The sequence below is a fragment of the Talpa occidentalis genome, unplaced genomic scaffold (assembly GCF_014898055.3).
Source record: "Talpa occidentalis isolate TD23 unplaced genomic scaffold, MPIMG_talOcc4v2.1, whole genome shotgun sequence".
Classification (NCBI taxonomy): Eukaryota; Metazoa; Chordata; class Mammalia; order Eulipotyphla; family Talpidae; genus Talpa; species Talpa occidentalis.
This window is the reverse complement of record NW_026555331.1, coordinates 145,678,122-145,690,337: the sequence shown is the minus strand read 5'-3', so window position 1 is coordinate 145,690,337 and position 12,216 is coordinate 145,678,122. Positions and strand designations below refer to the sequence as shown.

The 12,216-nt window shown below is 38.6% G+C and overlaps 1 protein-coding gene and 1 non-coding gene across 2 annotated transcripts in view; one reads left to right on the top strand and one right to left on the bottom strand.

Annotated features, from left to right (window-relative positions):
• UBN2 (ubinuclein 2) overlaps positions 1 to 12,216 on the bottom strand; it is a 71,965-nt gene that overhangs the window by 37,417 nt on the left and 22,332 nt on the right. Inside the window, 4 exon segments of the mRNA XM_037514279.2 lie at positions 3,296 to 3,785; positions 6,093 to 6,196; positions 7,445 to 7,582; positions 11,806 to 11,907. Coding sequence (XP_037370176.1) covers positions 3,296 to 3,785; positions 6,093 to 6,196; positions 7,445 to 7,582; positions 11,806 to 11,907 — 834 coding nt within the window.
• On the top strand, positions 4,979 to 5,038 carry LOC119251831 (U7 small nuclear RNA). The gene has a single exon (XR_005126605.1). It is a non-coding gene; the product is annotated as a U7 small nuclear RNA (small nuclear RNA).

Genomic DNA, 12,216 nt, shown 5'->3' with positions numbered 1-12,216 from the left:
GAGGGTAAGAGGATTCACCAGAAACAGAGTGGGGAACAGAACAGGCAAAACGACCGAAACACACAGCTGAGGGGAGCAGCAGGTGTGATAGGATAGGTCTGCCCCACCAAGTGGGTTGCTCCACGCCTGGCGGGGATCGAATCCGCGCTGCACAGACTGTGGACAGCTTCACAGCGCTGTGCTCAACCGCCTGCACCACCAGGGAGGCCCCACCTTCAAGCTTTTAAGAGAGGACGAAGACTGATGTGTAGGAGACAGAAATACAGGACAAAAACCAGAATGAAAAGTGAAAGTTAAGGGAATAAAAAAAGCCAAGAGGTTGACAGTAGAATGATGTTCATGAGAGAAGATCAACAAGAAGAAACTGTTTTATCAGGCAGATACAAGTATTTTAGCAAGAATCAATTCTCATTTTCTAAAGAAAAAAAATCTCATATTTCAAAGAAGAGATATGAAAAACTCATAGACATCAATCAATAAGTAAAATGTACCTTAATGAGACTGCTCTACTAAGATGTTAAGAAGCAGCTGCATTAATCCTGGAATGGCTATTACAGAAGGAGATGATTGTTTTTGGTACATGAGATATGACACAGCCTTACATGCCTGGAACACACTAAATAAGAATGCCATGTGCGCGCAGACCTCTCCTGCTGCCCGCTGCTCCCCTCAGCAGTGTACTTCGGTCCTTCTGCCTACTCTGTTCCCTGCTCTGGCTCTGGTGAATTCTCTCACCCTCCCACGCTTCTGACTGTACTCAGTGCATGCATAAACAAAACAAAAAACAAACAAATAAATAAATAAAAACATGCCTCTATAAAAAAAAAAAAAAAGAATGCCATGTGACACGACAGAGTATACGTAATGGAGCATGATAGATCTGCCTTTACACCCTGACTCTGAACCAATTATAGCCACTTCAAAATTATATGGCCTATGGTAAATCATGTCACCCTCTCTGAACTGTAGTTTCCTTGTCTATGAAATGGAAGACTACTACCTGCCTCACGTATTAAATGGAAGAAACCTACCTTCAGGAGGTTTAGACTACATGTATGTAAAATAGACTAAACCTCATCAGGTGCCAGCTCCTGGGTGGCAAGTGGTGCCTTGTGAATGGGGGGGCATGGCAGCGCTGCATTAACACACAGTACAGGTTTTTGCTCAATAAATAGTTATCATTGAAAAGCCTGGATTACACCATCAGCACTTTTCAAAATCTAGAAGGAAGTAAGGATTTTAGGGCAACATAAAATAGCAAAATTCATAGACTTTGGAGGCAGGTGAACCCCTAGCGCTTAAACTCTCGCTCTACTACTTCCTGGCTATGTGGACCTGCCAGGCTATTTCACCTGTGCCACTAAGTTTCTTACCCATGAGACACAATGCTCATACTTCACATAGACAGTGAGTGAGAAGATTAAATACCTATCCGATTAATGAAAGTACAGACTGTGTACTTTCCAAAAAATAACAAGTACAGAAAAAAGCAAAAAAAGGAAAACAAAGGACAAAAGGAACAATAAAACGGACTAAAAATCAATCACCTCAATGTATGTACATTATAGAGGTATGACAAAATCACTTGCTGAGAGAAAATACTCTCATATGAGACATTTCCATTTGTATGCTATCGATAAGAGAAAGAACTCAAAAAAACGGAACTCAAAGTTTGAGGATAAATGATGAGAAAAACTGAACATGCAAAATTAAAGACAGTCTGTAGTAAAACCAGATAAAACAGAATTTGCGGCGAAAAGCATTAATAGTGCAAAAAGGATGACTTTCAAATGATTACAGTGAAGAGGTAGTCATCAAGGACCTTATGGCCAAATAACAGATATAAACAGAACAAAAACTAAGGTTAAAAACAAGTTACACACTAAGAAACAATGGTGATGCTTTAATGCACTTCACTAAGTGCTGGACGAATGGAATACATTAGAATAAAATTAAAAATTACTAAGTCATAACCTCAGAAGAAATACTGAAGAACTAAAAATAAATAAATAAATAAAAAAGAATTGATAAAACCCATGGGCCAGTTGTTGGAAAAATTAGATACATTTCTTGCTTCCCTAATCAGATTTTTAATTTAGAAAGAGGTCAAAAAAAATAAATACAATAGAGATGGCGAATAAAATTTAAAGCATGATTTAAGTAGCTTCCTGTCATCACAGGAGAAAGAAGCAAGTGTAGAATAGTCCATACATTACAATCCCATTAGCAATTATTTTAAGAAATGTAATATTTGCAAATAAATTAAGATCTAGAGAAACACACAGTACTTTGACACTAATTATCTCTGCTGGGCGTGGAGAGTATCAGATCATGAGGGATTTGTGTGTGTACTATTTCTGTCATCAGGAAAAAAGAGGACTGTCATAAGGCGTGAGTTAAAACACACTAAAGTAATCAAAAGGACATTTAAAGTGAGGTTTGGCATGTTTTACATCAAAACATCTTCTCTCTTAGATTAAATGGAGAAGTGGATATGACACGGATTTGTAGCTAAACAAGTGAAGATTAGGAATCCAGGTTGTTCTGGAGAGGAATCCACTATGGCATGCTAAAAGTTCAACTCTTCAGTTTGTCCTAGTGAAACACAAGGCTTACGAGAGCTGAGGATTAGCTGGCAAATTTCCTGGATTAGCTGGTAAAGCCTATTATAATAAAACACCTATATGTCAGCAAAGCTTGGATCAAGTTCAGGTACATTCCCACGATATTACTACAGAAATTATATTTATGAAACCTACGCAGAAAAATATAAGGTGAAGTGAAATAACCCACTGCATCCACATTGTAACTATAGTTATATACAATATATTTCTGTTTTTTAAAATGCCTATTATATACATGTCCAATGCCTAAAAGGAAATACCAAATAAAACCCCAAAAACATTGTTTGTAAGAGTGTTGTGCTGTATTATTTTTTTTGTCTTTAAAAAAGCATTTATTGTTGGGCCTCCCCTGGTGGCACAATGGTTGAGCGCTGGGCTGCGAAGCTGCCCACAGCCTCAGCAGCGCCAGTTCGATCCCCCGCTGCTGGCGCTTGGGTGCCACATGGCACACAGACCTCTCCTGCCGCGCCCGCTGCTCCCCTCAGCAGTGTATTTCGTCACTCTGCCTGTTCTGTTCCCCGCTCTGGCTCTGGTGAGTCCTTTCACCCTCCTGCACTTCTGACTGTACCCAGTGCTTATATGAATAAATAAACAAATCTTAAAAAAAAAAAAAAAGCATTTATTGTTGTTTGTGCAGCAAATGAAAAACAAAAGTGGATTATCATACTTACTACACGGAGGTCTTCGATACGTTTTTCAAGAAGGACAGGTAGACCCTCTGGGAGTGTAGGTACCACCTTGGGCATAACCTGAGAGGTGTAGGTCGGCTGGGTGGTGTTTCCATTCTCTCCCCCTGACTCAGAGAGAGGACTACCATCAGAAGCAGCATCCAGTAATCTGTCAAAGTCGAAATCATCTAGCATCTCTAGGGCATTTTCAGCTTCCTGAAATAGTTCGTGTTCATTTGTGCTAACAAAAATGGGGAGGTCCGGATCAGCACTGTTCAGATTTAAGTCTGAAACATCATTTCCCAAGGCTACAGCAGTGGAAGGGGGTTTATTCTGAGACGAGGTCGATACGTTCACTGGGACTTTGGGGTTAGACTCCTTCTTTAATGCATCCTTCTCTTTCTGAAATTTCCGTATCATGGCAGCTAGAGAGAGCGAATCTTTGTAACGTTTCTTCTTTTTCTCAGACTTATGTGAATTTAGAGCCACAACTCTGTGAAGAAAAAGTGTTCAATTAAACTAGATATGATTTGAAAGTTTAAAGTTCTATGTAATTAAGCAGACACAATTAAAATGATCATTTGATAGGTAGGAGAGCACATTTCTTATTAAATTACACTTTTACAATAGCATCTTCATTTTTCATCACCATCATCTGGACAATGATAAGTAGACAGGTACGTGACCACTAGAAAGGAGAAAACGAAAGGACTAAAGATACACTCAGTTAATCTTACTACCCTTTTCGGAACAGTCACATTCTTTAGCAGAGCTATAAAGAATTAGCCTAGCAATGAAATGCACTGTTGCTGAGAAGAGAGCTGTTGCACAACCAAAGAAGCCCACAAGGGACACCTTCAAACTAGTACTCCAGGTAGTTTGTGCTACAACTAAACCAAACTAAACTAGTAAGGAAACACAGAACCCTGTGCCCCCATCTGTATGTCTTCACCTATCGCCATGTCACCTGTCTATTGGGCCCTATTCTACTTGCCACTACTTTTCGATATTTTTATATAAGATTTATTTATCCATGCACATAAGAGCTGGGGTACAGGCCAGAGATTCAGGTGGGGATGAGAGGATTCACCAGAGACAAAGTGGGGAACAGAACAGGCAGACTGACCGAAATACACTGCTGAGGGGAGCAGCAGGTGCGACAGGAGAGGTCTGCTTCGCCATGTGGGTTGCTCCCTGGCTGGCCGGGGATCAAACCCATGCCGCAGAGGCTGTGGACTGCCTCATAGTGCGGTGCCCAACCCCTTGCGCCACCAGGGAGGCCCACTTTGGATCACTTTTGATTTTTGATTCTAGGAACAGCTTTATGAGGCAATGAAACAGATGCGCAATTTTCAATGACAACTTTCTCAATGACATAGTTTCCCCCAGGAACTATGTGAAAAGGGTGGTCTCTGTTTCTAAGAAATCTTTTCTGAATTCTATGGTTCACATGCTTTGAAGTGCACCAGAGAACCTAAGTTTACTAGTATGTGGAAAGAAGGTGCACACTTGGTTTACTGTTATATACCCAAAACCAGGAACAGTACCTGATATACAGAATACTTAATAAATGTTTGCTGAATAAGTAAGGTATAATTTTGAGAGAAAGACAAATTCAATAAAAGGCACTACATTTGTCTTTGTTCCCAAAAAAAGTTTGCTTGTAAATAATATATAGCCTTTTTTGAGAGTTACAGGTCTTTTAAAATTTGTCCAAGAGGTTTGGTCCTTACCAGGAGATCCCCAACGTAAAATAAATAAATAAAGCAACCATTAGTGATCTATATATGTGTACGTATACATGTGTATATGTGTATTTATGTATTTTTTTCCCTTAATAATTTCAGGGGATAAATACCTCCCCCTACATCAACCTTTTAGATACCCATAGTCCAAAATTCAGATACACCTCCCATACTAATAAGGGGGAAATTCAGCCTTTTGCAAGTTTCTGTACCTCAGTTCTGCAAAAAAGCCAAGAGAAGCAGAGGCAATGGGTTGTTTTTATGACGGCACAAAATGGTATAAACATTTTATTCTTATAACTTTAATGCTTTTAAGAAATTCTTGGTTTTTACAGGTAATACCATTACTTACGATGTGAAACGCATTAAGAATAGCTAAATAAAATCAATGACTTTTTTATATTAAAACCATAATAAATCAATTGACGTAGATTAATGCCAACCCTCAACTCCCTGGCATCTAAACTTAGTTTTATTACAAAAAGATCAAAATAGGCAGCAATCCCACTGCCCACCTGTGACTATGCAGGTGCCTCTTTTCACCAACTCTGTCCCTCTGCAGGGCAGCGGCCTTCCTGCCTGCCTGTGACCTGTCAAGGCCGCCCGCATGCAACCATGCAGGCCTTTCTTAGCAAACCTGTCCCTCCTGGGGCAGCTCTTCCTGTGCGCTGTGTCTATGCAAGTGTCCTTTATTTTTCTGTCCCTTTTCCTAATAAACCTTCCCTTTAAAAAAAAAAAAAAAAAAGATCAAAATTACTTGTTCAATGTTTATACCACCTTTCCAAACTGTTCTTGCTGGTAAAAAGTTGCAGTGAGTGAAATACTTAATGAACAAACATGTACTGTTCTAAAACACCATGCATGAATCTCTAAGATGACAAAGCCTCCTACTTATTTTTTCATAAATACAATATTACTAATATGTTAGTCATTGACATTATACTGCATTAAATTAGAGCCAGCTAAGCTGAATTAATTCGTGCTAAATATCTTTCTAAAAGGAGAGCTAGTCAGCCTATGGCACTAGTTCGCTTATTACAATTGACTTCACATACCCCAGCTGTTTGGGAACTTTTTTCCTTGGTTTCTTCTCCTTTTCCCCTTCCTCTTTCCGTTTCCGCTTCTTCATCTCAATATCATCTTCTTTTATTTTGGGAATCTGCAAAGTGACAAAAGAAGTTACTGCTCACTGAAGGATCAATACTTTTACTCTCTGATGTTATCAACTCAGCATTCACCCAAAGTAGCTTTTCTCAACTTTCAATGTGCACTGCTTATTGAAAATGCAGATTTTTGGGGTCCATGAGCACTTCTACTTCTGATTTTGATGCAGTTATCTGAGGTAAGGCCTCATATTCTACTTTTTATTATTATTTTTTAAGATTTTATTTATTTATGCATACAAGAGCTGGGGTGTAGACGGGAGGTGCTGGGGGGTGTGTGTGTGAGAGAGGATTCACCAGAGACAGAGTGGGGAGCAGAACAGGCAAATCTACTGAAATACACTGCTGAGGGAGCAGGGGGAGAGTCAGGAGAGGTCTGCTGCATCATGGTGGGTTAGCTCCCTGGCTAGGGATCGAACTCTTGCTGCAGTGGTTGTGGATAGCTTTGTAGTGCTAAGACTTAACCCCCTGCCCCACCAGGGAGGCCCCCTATAATCTGCTTTTTTTTTTAAAAAAAAAAAAAGATTTATTTATTTATGCATATAAGAGCTGGGGTACAGGCCAGAGATGCGGGGCGGTGGGGGTGGGGGTGAGAGGATTCACCAGAGACAGAGTGGGGATCAGAACAGGCAGACTGACTGAAATACAGTGCTGAGGAGAGCAGTGGGCGAGGCAGGAGAGGTCTGCTGCACCACGTGGGTTTCTCCCTAGCCGGGGATGGAACTCATGCTACAGTGGCTGCGGATTGCTTCATAGTGTGGTGCTTAACCCCTTGAGCCACCAGGGAGGCCCTCTAATCTGCTTTTTAAACAAACATTTTGGTGTAAGTCTTAGGATCATACTTTAAGAAAGACTTATCCAAGGACATTCCATCCAGTTCCCAAATATAATGTGTATGTTCAACAGACTTTGCTTTATAAATTACATCTTAAGAAAGGTAATGTTTCTGTACCAAGTCTTAACCCATCCTAGAAACTTAACTTCATCCTCCCAAAGAGTAGATTATTAGGCCACATATGGAAAGACAAGGCTTAAAACAAAATACAATTATATTGTGATGTAAATGTTAGTTTTCACATATTACATTAATTTTACTTTAAAGCATGTAATTAATTGTAGATTCAGTAAACAATGATTAACATTTTGCTTTTCCTTTTATTCACAACTGTGGCACAAATAAAGTTGAAAAGCATATCCGATTGCTTCAGCTCCTTCATCACCGTTGCAATGTTGGAGAAACTCACTTTGGGTGGCTTGTGCTTTTGGGTGTCTGTAATATCTTCTTCTTCAGTATCTGAAGCTTGGCGAAACTGTAACGTGCCAGTGTTGATATAAAAGCCTCCATATTTTGTTGTTAGAGAAGCAGGAACTAATTCATCATACTAAATTGAAAAAGAAAGTTTCAGATATTTCCTGCTGTCTTTAATTCAACAAATGTCAAAGAAATTTAATCACAATGTTAGCATCTTCCTCAAATACTACCTGCAAAACTGAGTACAACAAGAATGTTTATAGAATAAATTTAGAAAAAGTAAATATTTGGAATAAAATGATGAGCTCTGATCATTGAGCATTTAATAAGAAAGGAACTTCTGAAATAATGAAGTAAATTCTAAGTATATCATCTACTGAGAAAAATTTAAGGATCATTGTTGCTACTATTTCTAATGATAAATGATTCTGATGAAAAACAAGTTAAGACAGATGACTACACATCCAAAGAATTTCATTTCCTACCCTATTAGTACATATTATTATTCATACAGAGATTATAAAGAATAACAAAATTATTTCTTCTGTCTCTGTTCTAAGCTTTCAAGTGGAGGAACATTTTAAACATTGAAAAGAAAAACAGCATATATGAGTTGTAAAGGGAAGCAGAAAAATCATTTCCCAACTTCCCAGTTGAGTTAGCTCACACTGAGGGCTTATATAATGAGCCCAGCACGTTGCTTTGAGCAAGGGACTCAAATTGTCTAAATCAGAGTGAAGGCTTGACCCAAAACCTGATGCCCTCTAAGCCTGGATTTTAATGTTTACCATTACCTCACCTCATGAAGATGGACAAAAATCAAACGTTAAACAAAGGTTAAATCTTATTCTGAGAAATAAGATTTCTCAGAATCTTAACTGAGAAAAATCTTAACTGAGAAAAAGAACTACTACTCTAACCCAAGCAAGATAGCAACTGCCTGGGTCCTCAGAGCACTACTTATGGATTCTTCGTATTATACAGTTAGTCTGTAAGAAAGGCAGACTTTTAAGGAGAGTTCTTTGCCCTGGGCAAGGAATATTCATAACATGCTAGATTGGGGGGGGGGGGGAATTAAGGTTAAGAACAAACATTGTGATTTCAACCTGTATCCTTTTAAGTTATATGGAAAGTGGAAAAAAGAATGTTTGACTTAATTATATTAAATAAAAAAGAAAGTGAGGAGAAAAAAAAGAAAAAGGAAATACAATCCTTCCTTCTTGCTCCCGTTGGTGGGCTCCTATAAACATAGGTAGGGGAGACCCGCAGAACGGAGTCCAGTACTATGTGCAGTAAAGGAGTGACATGCGGAGTAAAGGCTGAACATAAAAAGACTGTAGAAATTAGTCTGAAAATGTTTAACTGTGGTAAGATAAATATACCTGTACTGTTGGCTTACATCTGTGCACACAACTTTATGATCTTAATTGTGTCTTCGTATAAATTATTTCACTTGGTCCTCCTGATACTCTCTGAGCCGGAGAAAGCTAATATTCCCATTTTATAAGTGAAAACCAGATTCAGCGAGATTAAGAACCTCACCAAAGCAATTCAATGAGTTGATGGCAGAGTCAGTGGCTGACTCCCAGCCCCCCCAACTACACCAAGCAGTTTCTCAAGGGGGAAACACTCATCACCAGATTGCAGGGCTGAGATGTGCTCCACATCTGCTGCACAGGCTGAGCTTCCCCTATTGGAACACTCTTCAGCAGAACAAACTTGCTATATGCACATTTAATGCAGCCTTTCCAGTAGAATGTTCTATGAGGCAATGGAGCACTGAACTTGAGAATCAGAAGGCCTGGATTTAAATCCTTTGCTATTGTGACCCAAAACAAGTCATTTAACATCAGTATTTTGGGGTGTAACACCCGCCTGTTAATGTTTATTAATAATAAAGAAAAACATTTTCTTTCAGTCTTTTTAGAGTTTGACAGCATAAATGTGTGACTAAAAATAATCTTCAGAAGCATTTATTTTCAGGTATTTAAAGTAATAAGTAGTAGATGATTCTGAAAATTAGCTAGAATTATTTTATACACTATCAAATAGTTTATGAATAGTAAAAGCTTGCTGATAAATCCATAAAAAAGACAAATCAATGCAAAAAGAACAAAGAATCATTTGGATGGATCATAATTGCTTTATGTCTGAATTATCTCATAAAAAGAATCAAACAATCTATGAAGAACAATGATATGAAATTATTTTGCAAGTAAATACCCTGTATTTTAGTCCAATTTCCTTTTATAAAACAGGTTGCTAGCTGTCCTATAAATGTAGCAATTACTTGTGCAACTTTCATTCAACATATGCTGATGAACTTTATTATTTATTAAGGCAGTAGATTTCAAATTTTCTTCACCATAATCCAAGCGGTAAATACAACTCAAAATCCAGTGTTTACACACACACACACACACACACACACACAATCACAATCTACCAGTGATTTACTATGACAGTTCCTATTCTATTCTATTTCCTTTTTCTTTAAAAGTGCTGGCCACACTCTCTAAATCAATGTAATCCAATTATGGGCTGTAACAGTCAGTTTGAAAAACATTTTATACAATATTCCAACCACAACAAAATAAATTACTAAAAATGCTGTTTATGAAAGGCTACATATAGTGATTCCAATTATATGGCATTGTTAAAAAGACAAAACTATGGACAGAAAAAATATTAGTGGTTATCAGGGGTTTGGAAGGGATGAATCGGCAAAGCACAGATTTTTCTTTTTAGGACAGTGAAACTATACTGTATGATACCATATTGGTGGATCACATCATACATTTGCCAAAACCCACAGAATGTAAGCAACCAGGAGTGAAGCTGAAGGTAAACAACTGACTCTGGGTGAAGATAGATCAGTATCAGTTCATTCACATCTAATGGACCAGCCTAGCAGGGGGAGGAGGCTGTGCATATGTGGGGACGGGAGCCTATGGGAAATCTCTGTACCAGTCACTCAGCTTTGCTGTTAACCTAAAACTGTTCTCAAAAATATGTTTATTAATTTTAAACATGCTGTTTATATAAGCGTAAGTATATGTAACATGAAAGAGTAGATGCAATGTCCATTTATATACGGTCAAGTGCCTTCTTGAGTTATTATGATTCAAAATCTGCTTTACCTGTGTTAACACTAAAAGTACCACTTTACACTTGCTTTATGCTTTTCAGGACATCATTATCTGAGTCTCAGAGTAATTCAGATAAAATTGGGTGATGCTTGAAAGACTTGTTCCTGGTCAAAAGGAAATGAGAAACCAAGTCAGGACCAGAATCTAGGACTACTGACTTGATTTCCAAATCAAGGTCAAGACTCTGGAAAACACCCCACGCTGGTCAACAATCTTTTTAGTGACAGGGAGGCCTCGCTACTCCTAAGGACATTATAGTTATTTTACTTCTGCAGGTCAGGTTGCCTGATATGGCAAACCAGTGCATGGCAGGACATCAAAATAATCTAGGAGTATGACATGGCCTCCAAAGTGCATCATGCTGCCAACTACTTCACGTCCCTCTCCTAGCACCAGATGCCTTGTCATCATCTATACTACCAAGTAATAGGGAAAAGCTGCACTAATTTGTGGGTGGTTTAACAGCGTAGTGTCATTTTCTGTTTATCCTAAGTAACCACCACACAGAGCAGAGGATATCATAACCCCCGAGCTTGATGACTCTAGTACACTGAGAAGAATGTTAAGATCGTACACTTTACTTACTCTAAAACATAACACACCCCCATTCATTTACTATGTGATCAGTGATCTGCTGCAGTCCTTAAATGCACTTCTAAATTCCATTTTCTTTTAGGAGCGAGAGCCGATTCTAGGGTGAAACTTGTAGACCTGACCGGAACAGATGGGGTAAAAGCCAGCAATCAATCACTGCCATTGCAGAAAGGCTTGGCAGCTCTAAAACATTAAGTAGATTTTAAAGCTCTCTGCCAGATTTTCTTCAACCCAGTAGCTCCAATCTTCAAGAGTTCATGGTGCTTATCTGGAGGTCATTTCAAAATACACCTGTCCAAGTTTGGCAAAACCAACAAATACTCAAAATGCAAACACCAAGATGCAAATTCTGTTGCTAGAAAATTATCCTACACATATGTCTGCACACTATAAATATCCTACATCATGTTTACTCAGGACACAAAGATCAGTGTACATAGATGCTCGATCTTTTGTAAGAGTATAAAACTGAGAACAATTTAATTATATATCAATAACTTAACAAAAACCATTTGCTGATCTATTTCAGTTATTTTACTTTTGACTTCTGGTATCATAAAAAAACAACAACAACAAAGAAACACTGTTATAGTAAAGCTACATTACTCACAGCCTCTGAGTTATCAATAAACGGATCTGTCTCATCGTAGCCAAAGCCTATGTCAATTAAATCTTGTAGCCGATCCTTCCGGTGTTTACGGGGTTTCCCACCCTGCAAAGAACAAATGTATTAGACTGGTTCAGTACTCATGCTGTTTTCTAAAATACCTGTTAGAACAAGTGCAAGTAATTTTTCTAAATAATATCCCTTCCAGGAAGTTGAATTAAAGCCCCCCATGTCCTTGAATGTCAACGGTATTTAGGAACTTGCTCCCAGAGAGCAGTGTGTGAAAAGGAGGGACAAAGTAACTTTACAGTGCAAAATCTTGCTGCCAGTACCCCAGCTGGGCACCGAGGTCAACATAAACAGTGACCAGGCACGTGGATAGCTTGTACCCAACACAGTATGATAAAAATGTCA